The sequence below is a fragment of the Hakea prostrata genome, chromosome 10 (assembly GCF_041222555.1).
Source record: "Hakea prostrata isolate BN-2017 chromosome 10, UWA_Hpros_2, whole genome shotgun sequence".
NCBI lineage: Eukaryota > Viridiplantae > Streptophyta > Magnoliopsida > Proteales > Proteaceae > Hakea > Hakea prostrata.
Genome location: NC_142609.1, coordinates 3915701 through 3935851, shown reverse-complemented (window position 1 = coordinate 3935851; position 20151 = coordinate 3915701). Strand labels below are relative to the sequence as shown.

Below are 20151 nucleotides of genomic sequence, written 5' to 3'. Positions count from 1 at the left end.
GGATCACCTCCCCGTTGAGGGAGCACGAACATTTTTTCACCATACATATTGTATGGGCTCATGTGGGGCTCACTGGAGGTCTCACCTTTAAAGTATTTTATCATATTCAAACATGAGTCCACATAGATTTTGTGGGACACATGCATTAAAAATGTAGGTTAACTATTGATAGTGACATTTTAACCCCTAGTTCTCTACAAATATAGGTAAATTGGAGCATGAGGATTGTTAACACACATGAGGAAAAAAAAATGTCTCTTACATAATAACTCTTTTAAGTTTTAATGAATGTTTTTTTTTATAAAAAAACTTATAAAATCAACAAAAATGAATAAATAATAACACAAATGATTTCAATTGTAAAAGATTTGATGATAGTTAGTTATGTTCCAAATTATAGATATTTCATTCACAATATTAAATCAAATAAAAAAAAAGACGATATAAAATTAAATAAAAAGAATAACAAAAAAAAAAAAAAATTTGTTAGAAGATTTAGGAAGGAAGTCCTAATAATCTAATATAGAGAGAATACCTAATTGTGAGAAGATTTAGGAATGACATCCTAACATTGAGTTTTTCCAAGTTTTCCCAAAGCCACATGTGAAGAAAGAGGAGAGAAGAAATACGAAGAAAACAAACAGCAAAAAATAAATAGAGGAATTTTAAGAATTGAAAAGTTGGTTTCTAATTGGTATTTAACTGATTCTTCCTTAATTATAACCCTTGGATAATTATTGAGAATGACATTTATACATGCCTCTGCTACCATAACGTACCAGATTATACCTTTTTCTTTTTTTTTTTTTTTTTTTTTTTTTTTTGCAATTTCAATTCTCTTGCCTTGTCCAATCCAACTACTAAAGCTTCCATTCTGCCTTAGAATTTATTTTTGATCCTCAAAAAGAGTTGAAACACCTGTAAGATTTGCATCTTGTTGTCCTAAATATATCTTTGGCTTCTACATTACCTGAGTTTTCTTTGGTGCTCCCCCACCCTAACTGAGGATAGCACCAATAAAAGGAGGAAGATGCTTAAACATTTTATTGACATGTTAGAGCTTAGCAATGACTAAGGGTACTCGAATGTAAGGTTTAAAGCATTGGCATCAAGTATTGTATTGGTTAGGTGATCTTAAGAGATGTATCATCTCGTATCAAATATTATATCGGTCAATTTGTTGTAATTTAATACAAGCCTTCGGCAAAAGATAAAGAGACTTAAAATACACTATCTTTAGAGGCCAGCAAATCAGCAAATGGGATTTCCAATACAATTTGCCCTTATTTTTTTCAAATGAAAATTGTTTTTTCAGTTCACATGTAATTTTGAAAATTAAAATTATCTCTTATATTATAAATAAATTATAACCCTATCATCTATATTTCTTATAATTCGGGGTCAAACCTTCTGCAAACCTAAATTACTATCTTAGCCTTCCTCTTCTTCTTCTTCCCCTTTCTTCTTAACCTATCAAGCATCCTAGTTAGCTAACGGATTACATCGGAAGAAACCCTCGATCTATTAACTGATGATGTGGATTGATCTGGAAATAGAAGAACCCATCCTAATTGATATGAGCTTGAAACCCCATAGAACGACTCTGATTCTTCTTCGGTTAATCAAAGAACTTGTTTTTTTTGGACAATGGAAATGGAGGGTTCTTCGTAGAACTAATAGTAGGTTGGGATACCAGGATTAAAGAAACCTAAGTTACGATAGGAGATTGAACGAGATGGTATTGTTAACACCGTTGTGATCATAATCATTCCTTTCAGCGAAAGTTTTGAAATAACGAGAGGGACGGGAATGTGGAGAGAAGTCAGTGCCAACAGGAACTTATCAGCAGCAGCAAGATTAAGAGCTTTTCAGTGATGGCAGGCCCAGCCCTAATTATAAATGTAGTTAGCCCCACATTTTGACTTCTCAACTCTCAATGGTGACGTAAGCGCTGACGAATGGATCAGTGGCAAAATCTCTAATGAATGATTCTAGGGTTTTCCTTTTTTTTTTTTTTATTTTCTTGGCCTCCAAGTTCTGGCACGAAGGTAAAACGATGACGACTCCTAAATATTAAACTGGGTTTCCATGTTTTTCTCTGAGTGAATTCTATGAATGATTTCTAAATAAGGATGTAGCGATTTGATCATTTGAAAATATGTATGATTCTCTAGTCCCTGAGAGCAAAATCTGGTCACGGAAGACCAAATGGATCTAGTTCCTGGATCTCTATCAGAATTTCTCGTTTTGCAATGACGTAATGGCACTCGACAGCTTCACACATATTTCACCCTCTTCTTCTATCAAAGATTCTTATAAATAGGCTACAAACCCCCAGTTTCACTTCTCATCATCCAACATCATAGTCTAACATGGCAGGCGCACACACAAGTGCTTCATCAAAGAGGTAACTGTTCCAGATCATTTGACGGATTCCTAACCAGACCCATTAAACAATTATCCTCACCGAGCGTTTTCTTGCAGATTGGCAGTTGTTACAGGAGCCAATAAGGGGATTGGATTCGAGATATGTCGCCAGTTAGTCTTCAACGGTATAGAAGTGATTTTGACAGCAAGAGACGAGAAGAGGGGTGTTGAAGCTGTTGAGAAGCTCAAAGAGTGTGGATCATTCAATGTGGTTTTTCATCAGCTGGATGTGAAGGACCCTGCTAGTATTGCTTCATTTGCTCATTTCATCAAAACCCAGTTCGGAAAGCTTGATATCTTGGTAACTATAGAAATTCCATATTTCTAATTGTATCATTCGAGAGACTTTCATTGGAATCTAGTTGTAGAAATTCCTGGAATCTAAATCAGATTGGCTGAATGATTTAAACTGAATTTGTTGTAGGTGAACAATGCAGCTGTTTCTGGAACTGTGTTAGATGATGGTGCTAGTGAAACCCTAACGGCAATGGATGTTTCTGTAAGTCTCTGATTACTTTCTGTACATATTCTATGGTTCTTGCAATAAGATTATGTCAAAAAGCAATTCTAGCTTCCTAACAATTATCAACTCATTTCTGTTCAAATATCTGAATTGATTACAAATTCTATGCCTAATTGTTAACTGTCACTCATGATAAACTCTTCCTGTACTAACTCAATCAGATTGTTTCAAATTGTGCAGGCAGAAGTGAAACTAGCTAAATATAGACAACTGGCGAGGCAAAATCATGAGACAGCTGAAGAATGTATACTAGCCAACTACTATGGGACCAAGAGAGTGACTGAGTCACTTCTTCCCGTCCTTCAGCTATCTGATTCCCCCAGAATTGTAAATGTTTCTTCCTCTGCAGGGAAGCTACAGGTACTGATAACAAATCTGACCTTGTAAAGATATTGGTAGATACACCTAAAAAACTTGCTTATTTGCGTTGGAGGATTTGTGGCAAATATTTTTTGTTAAATGGATGAAACAAAATATCTGAGGCGTAATGACCTCTTAAGCTCTTGATGTAATAAACCCAGCTGCACTTAAAATACCTAACAGACTACTATCTCAACTGTTATGGATTCACTATACAAATTTGTTCCACGACTTGAGCCTAGTCCTTCCTCAAAAGGTAAACATTAAAGAAAGCCAGTTATTATGATAATTTATTTTGGGTGACTAATATCTTTGTAATTTTGTGGCTGTAGAACATCTCAGACGCCTGGATCAAGGAAGTGCTGAGTGATACCAATGGCCTCACAGAACAGAGAGTGGACGAGGTACTAAACAAGTTTCTGAAGGATTTCAAGGAGACTCAAGGCTGGCCTGCTTATAGTATGTCTAAAGCAGCTCTGAATGCCTACACAAGGATTCTATCCAAAAAATTCCCCAAATTCCGAATAAATTGTGTCTGCCCAGGTTATGTCAAAACCGATATTAACTACAACACAGGGATATATACTGTTGAGGAAGGAGCAGCAGGCCCTGTTAAGTTGGCTCTGCTGCCTGACGATGGTCCTACTGGGTTGTTCTTTTTTCAGAAAGAAGTGGCTTCGTTCGACTGAATTATGTAATGGTTATGATCTTTTTTCCTAGTTGAGGATTGTTGATGAATATCTTCTTCTTTTGGTTGCTAGTTGTTCCAGATTTTTTTTTTCATGAGAAAATAAAGCTGGAAGAACCTTATTTTCATGCATTGTTCTTTGGTCCTATATGTTAGCAATAACTTTACACTGATGAAATTAATGAATGTCCAAGAATTCAGTTAACCTAGCAAATAAACGAGCTAAATCAGATGCATAATGGGATTCAAATGGAACAAAGGTAAAATGTGGGTTAACCGGGTATCAACTCGGTCCAACTAGGCTGGTTGACTCAGCCCAATCGACCCGGTAACTCGGCAAGTAACTCACCCAGTTGACTTGGTCGGTTTCACTTGAGGTTCAATATAGACAAACACAAAGGCCTTGCGATTCTTTCTAGGGAGTCGGAAAACCATTCCTTTCAACCTAGGCTCTCCAATTCCATGTTTTAATCAAAATACTAACAAAAAACACCACAAAATTGGGCCAGAAATATGTGAGTTTGAAGCATACTTACCTCTATATGCGATCAAACCTCTAATTCGCGATTCGGCACTGTTGATTTGCTCCAACTCTTCTTCCTTTCTTCTCTTTCCTCTCCCATGAATTCTCTCTTCAATACAAACCCAAATTCGTTTGTGAGTGACTTTGGGGAGTTAAAAGGCAAAAAAACTGAATTTCCCATTTTGTCCTTTTCTGGGCAGGTACCAGTTGAATGGATAGGTCAATTGTCCCTACCCAACCGGTCCTCAATCTCACTCGTGTGAGGGCCAATCGCGATGGACTTCGGAGAGTAGGTACTGCACACAATCGCCCACTCAATGGTGTACTTTACCTGAGAATTGAAGTCCTCCTATTTAGTTTTCCGGGCAAGCTAAAATCTCACTTTAATAGCTTTAAGAGTCATTTTCTCTCTCCTCTTGAAGTCAAGCAAGGTGGTTGGGTCTTCATCTTGATCATCCAAGTTCATGGATTCGATATCTGAACCTTCGAGCTCAACTCAAATGGTCTAGAGTTGACCTCTTCCTTTACTCCGGGTACATAGACCTGAAACACTAGGTTATCGGGTTTGAATTTTAGGGGATCTCCCAAGGTCCCCTTAGTGGACCATAAATTAATGTTGGGTCCCTTTAGTGGAATATATTAAATTTTTTTTATAATCCACATGATTCAATAACCATCCAAATTGGAGATCTCTTTCTTGTACACTCTTTTCAGTACACTTGAGAGATCCATAGTAGGTTTCCATTGAATCTGAGCCCCTAAAAAAGGTTGCGGCCCCACATATTCTAGAACACCTGGGAGGCTCTAAGTTATATTGAAGGTGAAGGAAAAGGGTGAACAAAGTCCGTGTTCCTCTGTTTCCAATATTTATCATGTGTTCGGCATTGATTAACTGTGCTTTCAAAATCAGTAATTGGGCAAATTATGAGAGAAGTAATTCTCACATATCTTTACTTTCATTGGAAATAGAATTGTTGGGAATGAATGCACAACCACAAAAAACATACGTAAAACACACAACTACAAAGAATTTACTGTGTTTTACAAATTTGTCTATGCCCGCTTTGAGATAACAATAGATCTAATATCTTATGTAAACTTCTTTACGTCAATTTTCACCTTACAAAGTGCTACTTGCATTACTTGTCCCCACATAATCAAAATTCCACTGTTATGCATATAAATAATGTAAAAGTCATTCTAATTATAATTATAGTCAAACTCTAAAAGAATAAAAAACACACTATACCCAACAAGAACATTTTAAAAGACTATTCATATTAGTTTTAGAAAGGAAGGATGAAGAAAAAGCTGAAACATTTGACTGACATGTTTTTTTGGGGTTTTTTTTTTATTTTTTTATTTTTATTCTTTCTCGTAAATATATTTTATTCACTTCTCAGCTCTCAATGATGATGTAAATATATTTTTATTCTTGTTCTATATATTTTCTTGCAAGTTCTGGCACAAAGGTAAATCATTTACCCGAGGCTTCAATTATGGGGTGCAAATCTTTACACGGAAGACAAAATTTAATCTAGTTTCTGGATTCCATATGTGAAAATCGTCTTAACTTGATAAGAGTACCAAAATTCAATTTGTTTTCTGCTGTTTCAAAAGCATTCTTTTCTAACAGAAACCATTAAAGACAGCAAGATAGAGTGGAAAAAGTGGATAAAATTCCCACCTCATTGAAATAAACTATACGCATCCTAACATCTAGTTCATTCTTGTAAGAGACGATTTTATTTATGGGGGAATATAAGATGGGCTACGCCCTTGACCCGAAGGGGATTTAAACTCTAACCTCCTACTTAGATGTGTAGATTTTTTTAGCAATTGAGCCACCCTCGTGTTTTTCATGTCTCGTTACTGGATTCCTATATATGAATCATATGAAACATATCTTAATCTTGTAAGTTTCATATGTCAGATTTAGAAATAACAAGCTGCCATATTTGAAATTTTGTATATGATGTAATTGTGTATGATGTAATGGCGCCCGACAGCATCACATAAGTGTCAGCCTCTGTCTTCCACCAAAGATCCTTATAAATAAGCTCCAAAGCCTCAGCTTCACTTGTCATCATCCAACACAGCATAGTCATCTACCATGGCAGACGCACACACATATTCTGCATCAAAGAGGTAACTGTTCACATCATTTAATGGATTCCTAACAAGACCCATTTACCAATTTTCCTCACCAAGAGTTTTCTTGCAGATTGGCAGTTGTTACAGGAGCCAACAAGGGGATTGGATTGGAGATATGTCGCCAGTTGGCCTCCAATGGTATAGAAGTGATTTTGACAGCCAGAGACGAGAAGAGGGGTGTTGAAGCTGTTGAGAAGCTCAAGGAGTTTGGATTATCCAATGTGGCTTTTCATCAGCTGGATATGATGGACCCTGCTAGTATTGATTCATTTGCTCATTTCATCAAAACGCAGTTTGGAAAGCTTGATATCTTGGTAACTACAGAAATCTCCTACTTTTAATTGTACCATTATAGAGATTTACACCGGAATCTGTTGTAAATATGTTTAAAACTTATTAATGTTATTTTATATAAATTTCTGTTTTAATCGTATTTTTTATCCATGGTTTTATTTAGTACCACATCGGGTTGAGAGGATCTGATTATATGGTTTCTATATAGTAAGGGCCCATGTATTATTATTTTGTGTGACACGAATCGAGCCTGAATCCTGTTGTGACCCTGCCATGATTATATTGATATTAATAAATCTATATGACTTGGGACTTGATCCGGATGGCCCATTTTGTTATGGGCCCTATTATGGAAAGCCCACTAGGTGAAAACGTGGAGCTGCCATTAGAGAGGCACTCTTTGGAGGTTAGTTGGATAGATACTTTCCTGAAGGGAGTTGAGTTGAAAGGTACCCTCAGAAAGAAAGGTGACTTTACCCTTTCACCCATAGCCTTTGGGACTCTATATAACCCATTTTCATGTTTATTCTTGATACTGAATTTTCCTCCTCCTCTTTCTTTCTCTCTCTCCCTATTGTTCTGTTAAGCAATGAACATAACCTGATACACCTTAAGTAACCTTTTTGGGGTGCAACCTTAAAGCTTGAGTTGATTGATCTTGGGGTGAAGACATTATAGAACCCGTATTGCACAAATCGGGGTGTCTAAATACCTTAAAGAAAGTACCTCTGGTACGTTTTAGCTCAAAAGAAATATTGTGCGAACAAGCATTCAAGTGTTTTTGCAGATTCCTCAACAACGTTTCATCAAAATCTAGTCATAGAAATTCCTGGAATCTCATATTAGATTGGCAAATTATTGATTTAAACTCAAATTTGTTCCAGGTGAACAACGCAGGTGTTTTTGGGATCAAATTAGATGATGTTGCCAGAGAAGCCCTAACTACAATGGATGCTTCTGTATGTCTCTGATTTCTCTCTTGCATTTGTACTTCATATTTAATGGTTCTCCAGCTAACAATTATCAACTTATTTATTTTTAAATCTGAAATGGTTAGCAATTCTAAGCTTAAATCCTCAACTAGCACTCGTGATTCACTCTTCCTAAACTAATTGAATCAAATTGTTTCAAATTGTGCAGCCAGAAGAGAAGCTAGTCAAACTTAGGCAACTCGCGAGGCAGGATTATGAGACAGCTAAAGAATGCATACAAACAAACTACTATGGAACCAAAAGAGTGATTGAATCACTTCTTCCCATCCTCCAGCTATCTGATTCCCCTAGAATTGTAAATGTTTCTTCCTCTGCAGGGAAGCTTCAGGTACTGATAAAAAAATCTGATCTTGTAAACATATTGGTAGATACACCTAAGAACTTGCTCATTTAAGTTGGAGAATTGGTGACAAATACTTTTGGTTTATGGATGAAACAAAATATTTCAAGGGTTACCTCTTAAGCTCTAGTTGACAAAATATTTGTTTTAAGTGACCAATCTCTTCTTAATTTTGTGGCTGTAGAAAATCTCAGACCCCTGGATCAAGGAAATGCTAAGTGATGCCAATGGCCTTGACGAAGAGAGAGTGGATGAGGTACTGAACAGGTGTTTGAAGGATTTCAGGGAGACTCATGGTTGGCCTGCCTATAATATGTCTAAAGCAGCTTTGAATGCCTATACAAGGATTTTATCGAAAAAGTTCCCCCGATTCCGAATAAATTGTGTTTGCCCAGGTTATGTCAAAACTGATCTCACCTACAACACAGGGATATATACTATCGAGGAAGGAGCAGCAGGTCCTGTTAAGTTGGCTTTGCTGCCTGACGATGGTCCTACTTTGGGTTGTTCTTTTACCAGAAAGAAGTGGCTTCCTTTGAGTGAATTATGTTATGGGTTATAAGATGTTAGAGGATTGGGGATGAAGATCATCTTCTTTCGGTTGAAAGTTGTTTAAGATATTTTCCGTGTGAGAATAAAGCTGGAAAAACTATTTTCATGCATTGTTCTTTGGTCCTATGTATAATGTATTAGCAAAACTTTAACTGATGGAATAAAGAATGTTAGTGTTGGGAAAAATACCAAAAGACGGTTCACTTTTTTTCCGCCTGTGTAAAAGATCGATAGAATAAAAACAAGTACAAAAAGTATTCGTGAATAGTACCCATGTGAATAGTGTCGTGAATAGCGTCTGTGTAGGGCTCACGTGAATAGTACTTGTGCAAGACCCATGTGAAAGATAACAAAATAAATAATCATAAAATAAACACAGACACAACAATATATGTAATTCGACTTTTCCTACATCCATTAGTGTAATGAGACTTTTCACTTTGAGAAAGTAGAAATACAACACTTATACAGATTTAGATTTATAACCAAATACAACCCTGTATCCAAAACTGAATACCCTTGTACACCCTTTTTCAACTCACACTCTCAACCCTTGAAGAGTTTCAAACCCATTACTCCAACACTGAAAACACTTTACTTCAATACTCTGAACACTCTTCTTGATGTTCTCTCACTCGGATGCCTCTTTGCAAGCAAATTTGGAAAAGAGGTTGCGAAAGAAAAGCTTCTCATGATTTCTTTCTCTCCTCAATTTTTGTCTTCGTTGCATTTATAACATCTTGACAAATTATTACATCTTGAATTCAAAATGTAATTATCTTCTTTACATTGAATGTGATCTTCAAGTTGCAAGAGTTGTCAATGACCAACATTATCCCTCCGTTAATGAGGAGGACCACACGGTTAATACCTTTGGTACTAAATCATATTTGAAATCTTTATAAAATTCTTAGTTTCCTTGGTTACAATGTATGATTTTTTTGCTGCTGCTTTTGCCAAGAAATCTGCCACAAGACTTATTTCTTTGTAGTAATGTTTGATTTTTCATTCTATCAAACCTAATAACGGCAATACTTCCCACCACTGTTGTAATATATACCAAGGGGGCTTTTATTGACTATCAAGAACACTACTGCCACTGTGTTAGATTTTATTGGAATTTTTTGCAGTTTCAGTTTTCTTGCCTTGCCTTCTCCAATCCACCTGCTAGAGCTTCCACTCCTGCCTCAGAATTTATTTTCAACCCCAAAAAGAGATGAACCAGCTATATTAGCCTCTTGTTCCTGAATGTATCTCGTGGTCCTATATTACTTGGGTTTTCCTATAGAGATCCCATTAATATTCAATTGGTCGACTCTCCCTCATTGAGGGTAGCACCAATACACCCCTCTCAGTCTTCTTCTACCCTCTTGGTAGAATCGTACACCATTAGTTCCATCAATGGAAGCGCTGCATTCAGCTTTGATCTCACATTCTATGTATTCCATCTTTAGACACTCATCTAGAAGACCACATTTTTTGTTATGTTTTCTGAGACTTCACCACATCCAAATAAGATACACCACCAAACAAAAATTCTGAGCGGAATACGTGTAATTTTCCTTTTACTAAACCACTGACACAATAATTCATCTAATGTTTGATGTGTTATCCACTCAACATTGAACCAAGAAACAGATCCTTTCCAAATATCCTTGCTATAAGGGCAGCATAGAAATAGACGATTTCAGTTCAGTTTTTCCTTTTTATTAATGGAAGGACGTAATGTTTTTAGAAATGGAAACGGAGGGTTATCGTAGATCCACTGGTAGGTTGGGGGACCAGGATTAAAGAAACCTAGATTATCAGAGGAGATGATATCGTAGTTTGAACAGCTTTGTGGATCGAGATCAAGCCTTTCAGCTAAGAGTTTCTATGGTTAAAGGTTTAGAAAGAACGAGTGGGGCAGGAATGTGGAGGGAGATGAGTCTGTACAGGAGCTTATCAGCAGCAGCATCATCATCAAGAACTTCTCAGTCAGTGTAAGATAATTCTTAAATAACTGAATTTGAATTCAAAGCCCATTATCAGATTCATCACTAACTTCATTATTATTGTGGGGGAGAGCATCCATATGTTGCCAATGTCTGCTCGAAAATTCTTGAGGTACCCAGTGAACAAAAGCTTCTTTCTCTTTACCTTTTAGATAGTATTGTGAAAAAAATTGTACGAGACATGCTGGTCCGAGATGCTGCCTCAGGAATGCTTCAAGATTTGGAACCCGAATTGGAGCAGAGGGAGGAAGACGGACGGGGAAGAGACGTTGGAGCGAAGAGAGAGAAAATTATAGAAAAAATATTCTGATAGACATAAAATTATAAAATGGCCTTGCCAGAAATGGATATTACATGCACCTCATTTTAAATTTTTAATGAAGGATAAAATGGTCTCGGTGCCCTGATATTTGACAGTTAAGAGTTGTATACCTAATTTTTCTATAGGGTAGGGATCCATCAATAATATTTCGTACATTTTATTGACTTTACAGTTCTCATTGATGGTGTAATGGCAGAGAAATGAATCGAAGCATGAATGCATAATTTTATCTAGACCGGTAATATAGTGTCAGTAAAGAGAATTACTATCAAATGGGAGTCCATTTGTGCTTTGATGTGTGAAGGCAGGTTGGGTATTCATCATTTGCGAGATGTCAACTTTGCTTGTCTTTGTAGGTTGGCCTAGCAAATAAAGCATAGTAACTATTTCTTTTCAAGATTATTGAGATGAAAGTTACTTGATGATAAGGGTAATTTGCGGAATTCTAGGCTTCGGTCTTCGATTCTTTTTGGGCTAAAAAAGGTTTGGCATTTTGTTGCTGCTCATGAGAGATGGATAGTGGGTGATGGGAATTTTTTTTTTTGGAAGGATCATTAGTTAGAAGACTTTACTATTGTTGCTCAGTTGGAGGTTCCTCTTATTTTGGCAGACAAGTTGAAACTTAAAGTGGCGGACTGCTTTACTGGATCGACAATGGTGTTTTATGGGGGTGCAATCCCCTCGATTAAAAGAAGTTTCAGAGTTAGTAAATCTTACCCATCTGCCTGCTAGTGTTCACGTGGATATTTGTCATTGGACTGGTACTGTTCAAGGAAAGTTCTCAATAAAATCAACGTGGGATATGCATAGGAAAAATGGTGCGTTTGTGGATTGGGCGAAGAAGATTTGGAATTTGAAATTATTTTCTAGGCAGCAGATTTTTGTTGGCAAGTCTTTCGTGGGAAGCTTCTGGTTGATGCAATTGTAATGTCCAAAGTAATCTCCTTGGCTTCACATTTTGGTATGTGTCTAAGGGCTTTTGAAGATATTACTCATATTGTTATTCATTCCTCTTTTGCTCGTAGCTGTTGGGAGTCTTTGTGTACATGGTCCGGTATGGGTTGGAAGACTACCTCTACTCTTCAAGACAGTTATAAATGGTGGGGATAGCAGGCAAAGTCTTTGCGTTTAGGTATTATGTGGTTTCATGGATGCTTCCTGCTTTTGTATTATCTGTAATTTGCTTGTAATAAGTATCGATATGAGGAGGTGGTTACTTCTAAAGATTGGGTACTACGTTAGATCTTCTTTGATCTCAGTCATCATGATTATGTCATTGGTAGCAAAAAGGTCTCTCCAGTGGGGTTTGCTCAAGCGCGGGCGATGGGTCTGAAAATTTATGTTAAGAGCCCTACTCCTCAAGAAATTTTATGGGTATCTCCTTCAATAGGGTGGGTTAAGCTAAATGTCAATGATAGTTCTTTGGGCAATCCAAGTATGGCTGGTGTAGGTGGTTTGTTTAGAGATGACTCATTAGCTGTTCCTTTTAATTTCAACTCTTTTTTGGGTATTAAAACTAATTTTGAAGCTGAAATGGAGGCATTGATGCAGGGTATAGAGTGGACAGTATAATTAGATACACCACGGTTATGGATTGGATGTGATTCAATGGCTATAGTGGTCTTGATTTAGCAAAGGAAGATTCCCTGGTATTTCTTCCAGTGGTGGAGAGGTGTTGATCTTTTTACTAGTTGTCCTTGGAAAATTTTCCATTGTTATAGGGAAAACAATTAGGCTGTTGGCTTCTTGGCAAATCGAGCAGCAAGATGGGGTTTTTCAGATGTTAATACACCCTGGCCAGCAGCGATACGGAGTGAACTTGATCTAGAGGCTTCTAGTTGTTCTCACTTTAGATTTTGACTTCTTTTATATGTTGATGTGAGATGGAACCTGTGAGGTTGGGTTATCTGGGGGCAATTGATGTTGCGGGATTGATGGTTGGTTCCTTTTTTTTTTTATATGAGTTTTTTTGTTTTTTAATACAAATGATCCTTTTAGCGGAAAAAAGAGAGAGACAATTCATAGATGCACCACTCAATTTCTTGTAAAAATATGCAATATGTATTTCCTCTTGCATCAAAACGCCTCCAATGCCTATACCCGAAGCATCACACTCAATTTTGAAGGTGATGCAAATCATTGGAACACCTCTAATGTATTGATACCAAATGATGCAAATCATGACACGAGTCCAAGGATTCAATTCAACGTCTGTTTGGCCGGTTGCAAGAGCTCGAACAAAGAAGTTCAAAGAAGCGCTTAATGGATTGATTCAAGCAACTTGGCTCAAGCTAATCTGTGGAGGCCCATTGAAGGTGTTGACCATGCTTCTCAATGATGGATTTCCATAATTCAAGTTTGCAATAATTTATGCAAAATTCAAAAAGATTGTTGTATTAATTGGCATGAGAGAATGCAACATTCACTTTCCTTAATAATAAGCAATTAATTGTCACATATCTACCTCATTATACAACTATAGACATATACCAGATTTTTTGACTACTATTAACATAAAGGCAGACAATATTACTTACAGGTGTGAATTAGGCAACAACTTGGCAGCACATTGCTTCCAAAATATGCTAATCGTTTGGTGTCTTTTTTAAGCAATAACATTAATTGGAGCAAAATGCAAAACTTATCATTTATTTGGAGTCAAGGTTGGCATGAATGATAGATGAATATTAGTTGTGGTTAACGTATATAAATGTGGCCATCAATTGATGTTTGTTTTTTTTATTGGTAAATTTTTTTTTTGTAATTTTTTTTTCTTTTTTCCCTCTAGCAATCAGCCTACATAAGCCTATATAGTGTAATTGAATTGCTATGAATAGGCCAGTCAATTTTTGTGTAAAGTTTGAAACTTTATTCTTTTTGGTTCTTAACGACTTAACCTACCATTTGAAGTTATCCCAACACCCGTCACTTCAGCCTTTAACAACTGATTGTGGCATTATTAGGTGCTAAGGTTATTGCTTCATTATAAGCAATGGGTTGAAGTTCACATCCTAATTTGTTATTTGTTTGTAACACGGTCTTGGGTCCCTTAGTCGATCATCGGATCATATTATTTTTTATGGGGTTCACATAATCTGATATCAGAACATAGTTTCTAATGAAATTTTATCAAGAATTTTTACCAATTTATTTGTTACAATATTGCATTATTTGGTATTAGAGCATAATTTCTAACAAAAATTTATCAAAAATTTCTACCCATTTTTGTTTATCCAACTTATTTGTTACGACTTTTTTGTTTAGTGATGTTCTTGAAGTTATAATTACCCTTTTGTATATTAAAAGAGAAGAAGAAGAGTTACCCTTTGTATTGTCTATAAGAAAAAGAAAAAATAAAAAAAAACAAAAACAAAAAAAAACAAGAAGAAGAAGAAAAAGAAAAGAAAAGAAAAGAAAAAAGAGTAAGAAGAGCAGCTCGAATTAGAGAGAGTGAAAAAAAAAGTTTGAAATTTTTTAAATAAATAAATAAAAGATAGTATTGGATTTGAAGGAGCGAGTTAGGCCCTACCAACAGGACAAATGATAGGGGCTTGAACCAAATAATTTAAGAGACATCTAACCACCTTAATTCATGAGATTTGGGACAAATCTAATCATTCAAGGCTGAAAAAAAAGGACATTAAGAATATCATCAATTTGATAAGGATAAATGAAGCCAATCAAAGGAATTGATTACATTCCAAATGGAGGACGATCCCATCTTTACCATTTGTTTTCCCTTCTTTTTAATTTTTTTAAGTTTTTATTTCTTTTCTTTAATTTCCCAATTTAGTGGTTATCTTTTTGTATTAAGATCTATCTTTATATGAATGAGATAATAAAATATTTGAAAGAAAACAAAATTATTAGTATGTGAGGCTTTATTTTCTCTTTGATTCTTTCTAAGGACTATTTGAACTTACCAAGACTGTTCTTACAGCGTTCGATCAACTTATCACCCAAATAATATGAGTTCGAGCGTGGCGTCTTACAATGATACCTATGTTCTTGTCAAATAGTTTGCAGGCGATAGAGTACGATCTTTACTAAGGTTCGCTACTTTATTGTCTGGCGGGTCAAGATTCTCTTCACAGCCAAAATAACTCATTGTAAATGATCTCTTTGGCTTAGATTCAGATCATCAATGATGAAAAAAGGGCACACGAATGGATTAGTCATTTAGTTGTATGGTCTAATGAAGAACTCAGAATTTCTTATTCTATCCCTTTTTCTAGCCTGCCGAGTACTGCCACAAAGGTAAAGCATTGACTGGAGATTGCATTCATGGGATGCAAATCTTTACACGGAAGACAAAAATGGATCTAGTTTTAGGATTCCTGTATATACAATGCATGAAATGTGTACCCTTGTCTCCTATGTATCTTTTCATAACATTATTTGTATTGGTTCTTTTTTTTTTTGGTGGTTCAATATTTGCATTGATATCAGCATCACGGTTCTTCCCATTTTCCAGATTTGTAGGCCATATTCTAAGCTCACCTCTCCATTTAGTTTACTTAGTGTGGGGGCTGGGTTTTTCTTTTTTGAACATGATTGTATTGTTCTCTATCTATAGTGTTAAGATTAGAGCAATCAATCACACACAATCGAATATAAAACAAGGAAAAAAGAGACACGGATTTTACCCTGGTTCACCTTAATGTGAAGCTATTACGTCCAGCATTAGTTTTTTCACTATATTTTTCTCGAAAACAACTACGTACTTACAATGTTCTAAAACAAGTGGGACCCCAGTGTCAATCAGCAACATAATATGAAGCATAAACCATATTCAACACATAATAAATAATAGGTTATGATAAATTTTGAAAAAAACCACCGTGTTGCTCAACTCATTGCACAAACTTGGAACATTAACACTTCTAGCTCTTCTTCTTTCAAGGTGATTTATGAGCTAAGCTCACTAAAACATGCTCTCCAAAAAAAAAAAAAGGAATAACAAGACAGTTAAACATTTAGATAGAAATGAGGATTCTACCCCGAAAATCTATTCAGTCTATTTCTAACAAGGAAACATGCCATCTATTTTTTTAGGGATAATTACTATTGCCCCCCTATACTTTGATTTTATTACTAATGTATCCCCTGTATTTTGCAAAATTACTAATCCAACCTTTAACTTTGTCTATAATTACTAATGCCCCCCTACTGTTAAGTTCCGTTAGTTTACTGATGATGTGGCATCTCCATATTTTTTAAAAATCCCAAAATACTCTTTTACTTATCTCTTTACTTATTTACCCTTTTGTCAAGTTACAGTAATACCCTTAATTAATTGTAGAGAAAAAAATAATCATAATCTGTTTTACTCTAAAAAAAAATCACCAAAATAAAGAAATAATAGTTGAATAAAATTAAAATAGAAACCGAAGAGGAGGGAAGATAGAATTCAACTCAAATTTGGAAACTGAATATCACCTACTTCGTTAATTCCTTCTCTGGCAAGATTTTGTGGTTTCGTCAATGGTGGGTTAGTAAAGCGGTTAAAGTCTAAACTCCCATGGGGAGGTGTTACGTTTCGTTTCCAATATTAAAAAGCACCAGTCCCCCCCAAAAAAAAAAAATTTGTGGTTTCCTTCCCTACGTATACTAGAGGAGAAGGTGGGAAACCAAATCGAATTTGAATTTTGCCAATTTCTTTAATTCAAAATAAATAAGTTTAGTGAAGGTGGAAAACCAATATTTTTTTAATTCAAAATAAATGAAGTTAGGGTAAAATTGACATTTAATCTGGTTTTTATAAATGGGGTAGTATCGTCTTTTGATTTCTTAATTTTAATAAAGGACAAAGTGAACATTACATATTCAAACTTAACGGCTACTTAACACCGTTATAAGGAAGGGGGCAACAGTAATTTTGTAAAGCACAGGGTTTTATTAGTAATAAGATCAAAGTCCAGGGGGGCAACAGTAATTATCCCATTTTTTTATTATTTTAATTTAATCACAACTGTTTGATGGAGGGGATAAAATTCAATTCTAAACCAACCTCCCCCTACCCAAAAATAAAAATTTAATAATAATAATATTAATTACAAATATGGATATAGAAATCAAACAAGTAAAATGTACACAACAGCGAAGCTTATCATGAGCTGAGGGTGTACTATTCCTTTTAACACAAAGATCTTCAAAAATAGGCACCAAAGCCTCAGCTTCACTTCTCATCATCCAACATCATAGTCTAACAAGGCAGACGCAAACACAAATTCTGCAGCAAAGAGGTAACTGTTCCAGATCATTTAACGGGTTCCTTACAATACCCATTTACCAGTTATCCTCCTCACCAAGCATTTTCTTGCAGATTGGCAGTTATTACAGGAGCCAATAAGGGGATTGGATTTGAGATATCTCGCCAGTTAGCCCTTAATGGTGTAGAAGTGATTTTGACAGCCAGAGACCAGGGGCGGACCCAGGATGTAATATTGGGGGGTGGCGAAGAATGAAAGCCAGATAACCTTCCCGTTAGGGAAACACTAATATTTTTTTGGCACACATATTAGATGGTCCCTTATAAGACTCATTTGAGGTCCTACTTCTAAATTATTTTATTATATTAAATAATAGACCCAAATATATTTTGTGGGGCCCACACATATTTTTAATTTTTTTTATTAATAATGAAATTTTTTCCCGACCAAATATAGGTAAAATTAAAGCAACAATATAGAAAAAAAATATATACAAATGACTTCAACCCTAAAAAGTTAAATGTAAGTAGAAATTTTCTTTGGTAAGAAATGTAAACCAAAATTTTCTTTTAGGTAAGAGATGCAAACTAATGGCAATTAGTTACTTACTAACTATAGACATTTTATTCACAATACAAAATCAAATAACAAAATTTACAGAAGAAATAAAGAAACATATAACATAAAATTAAATAAAAAGAATAACAAAAAAGGAGGAAAAAAAAACGATAAATAAATTAAGAAAGAGAAAGAGTACTTAATTGTGGAGTAGATTTTTATCCGCTTATAGAAAGGAGAGAGAATAAATAGAAAGAAAAAAGGAGAGAAGAGATAGAAGAGAATAAATAGGGATTGAAGAAGAAAAGAGGAGAGAGGAGAGAGGAGAGAGGAGATAGAGGATAATAAATAGGGATTGAAGAATTAGTTTCTTATTATAAATGACATTTTGATTTTTGAATACCTAATAAGATGTTTTTTAAAAAATTTCATTTAACCACGTTTATAAACAGAAGAGAATAAATAGGAAGAAAAGATGAGAGAGAAGAGTGGGGAGAATAAATAGGGAATTATAGTTTTTAAAATTAGGAATGACATTTGTACCCATTATTTTACCTTTAAAAATGATTCTCAATATTTGGGGGGGCCAAATAGGGACATTTCACATATGGGAAGAGAAAAAAGTGGAAAAATCAGGAAAATTATGGGCATTTGTACAAAAATTTAAAAATTCTGGGGGTGCCCATGGCCCACCTCGGCCCCTTCATGGGTCCGCCCCTGCCAGAGACGAGAAGAGGGGTGTTGAAGCTGTTGAGAAGCTCAAGGAGTCTGGATTATCCAATGTGGTTTTTCATCAGCTGGATCTGAAGGACCCTGCAAGTAGTGATTCACTTGCTCATTTCATCAAAACCCAGTTTGGAAAGCTTGATATCTTGGTAACTACAGAAATTCAGTACTTTTAATTATATCATTACTGAGACTCTAGCCATACAAATTCCAGGAATCTAGATTAGATTGGCTGAATGATTTAAACTGAAATTGGTTCTAGGTGAACAACGCAGGTGTTTTGGGAATCAAATTAGATGATGGTACTGGAGAAGCACTAACATCAATGGATGGTTCTGTAAGTCTCTGATTTCTCTCTTGCATTCTGTACTTCATTTTCTATGGTTCTCACAATAAGATTAAGTTAAAAAACAATTCTGGCTTCCTAACAATTATTAACTTATTTCTGTTCAAATATCTGAAATGATTACAAATTCTATGCTTAATCCTTAATTATCACTTATGATAAACTCTTCCTGCACTAACTAAATCAGATTGTTACAAATTGTGCAGCTAGAAGTGAAGCAAGTCAAATTTAAGCAACTGGCGAAGCAGGACTATGAGAGAGCTGAAGAATGTATACAATCGAACTACTATGGAACCAAAAGAGTGACTGAATCACTTCTTCCCATCCTCCAGCTATCTGATTCGCCCAGAATTGTAAATATGTCTTCCTCTGTAGCGAAGCTTCAGGTACTGATAAAAAATCTGATCTTGTAAACATATTAGTAGATATACCTAAGAACTTGCTCATTTGAGTTGGAGAATTGGTGACAAATACTTCTGTTTTATGGATGAAACAAAAATATTTCAGGGGTTACCCCTTAAGCTCTTGTAAACAAAATATTTGTTTCAGGTGACTAATCTCTTTTTAATTTTTTGGCTGTAGAATATCTCAGACACCTGGATCAAGGAAGTGCTAAGTGATGCCAATGGCCTCACAGAACAGAAAGTGGATGAGGTACTGTACAAGTTTTTGAAGGATTTCAAGGAGACTCATGGGTGGCCTGCCTATAATATGGCTAAAGCAGCTTTGAATGCCTACACAAGGATTCTATCGAAAAAATTCCCCAAATTCAGAATAAATTGTGTCTGCCCAGGTTATGTCAAAACTGATTTTAACTACCACACAGGGGAATATACTGTTGAAGAAGGAGCAGCAGGTCCTGTTAAGTTGGCTTTGTTTGCTCGACGATTGTCCTACTGGGTTGTTCTTTTTCCAGAAAGAAGTGGCTTCCTTCGAGTGAATTATCTAATGGGTTATTACCTTTTTTGCATGTCAGAGGATTGGGGATGAAGATCATCTTCTTTTGGTTGAAAGTTGTTTAAGATATTTTCCATGATAGAATAAAGCTGGAAGAAGTATTTTCATGCATTGTTCTTTGGTCCTATGTATTAACAAAACTTTACACTGATGGAATAAAGAATGTCTGATGGAATAAAGAAT

At 35.5% G+C, this 20151-nt stretch overlaps 1 protein-coding gene and 2 pseudogenes across 2 annotated transcripts; all 3 read left to right on the top strand.

The window, feature by feature from the left end:
* Positions 1 to 2066: 2066 nt before the first annotated feature.
* On the top strand, positions 2067 to 4121 carry LOC149001566 ((+)-neomenthol dehydrogenase-like). The gene is made up of 5 exons (XM_089137111.1): positions 2067 to 2407; positions 2485 to 2728; positions 2852 to 2926; positions 3131 to 3310; positions 3643 to 4121. The coding sequence occupies exons 1-5, from the start codon at positions 2373 to 2375 to the stop codon at positions 3997 to 3999; spliced, it is 891 nt and encodes a 296-aa protein (XP_088993237.1). The 5' UTR covers positions 2067 to 2372; the 3' UTR covers positions 4000 to 4121.
* A 2513-nt stretch (positions 4122 to 6634) lies between these two features.
* Positions 6635 to 8844, top strand: LOC149001565 (short-chain dehydrogenase/reductase 1-like; annotated as a pseudogene).
* Positions 8845 to 12492: 3648 nt separating this feature from the next.
* Positions 12493 to 19951, top strand: LOC149001564 ((+)-neomenthol dehydrogenase-like; annotated as a pseudogene). The gene is made up of 8 exons (XR_016170234.1): positions 12493 to 12721; positions 12891 to 12982; positions 17374 to 17414; positions 17495 to 17609; positions 18674 to 18814; positions 18928 to 19002; positions 19218 to 19397; positions 19594 to 19951. The product of XR_016170234.1 is annotated as a (+)-neomenthol dehydrogenase-like (transcript).
* Positions 19952 to 20151: the final 200 nt, after the last annotated feature.

Bases quoted from the DNA above. Each gene is read 5' to 3' on its own strand.
- LOC149001566 (XM_089137111.1), top strand. From the start codon at position 2,373: ATGGCAGGCGCACACACAAGTGCTTCATCAAAGAG. The intron at 2,408-2,484 runs GTAACTGTTCCA...GTTTTCTTGCAG, and splicing joins ACAAGTGCTTCATCAAAGAG to ATTGGCAGTTGTTACAGGAG. The intron at 2,927-3,130 runs GTAAGTCTCTGA...CAAATTGTGCAG, and splicing joins TAACGGCAATGGATGTTTCT to GCAGAAGTGAAACTAGCTAA.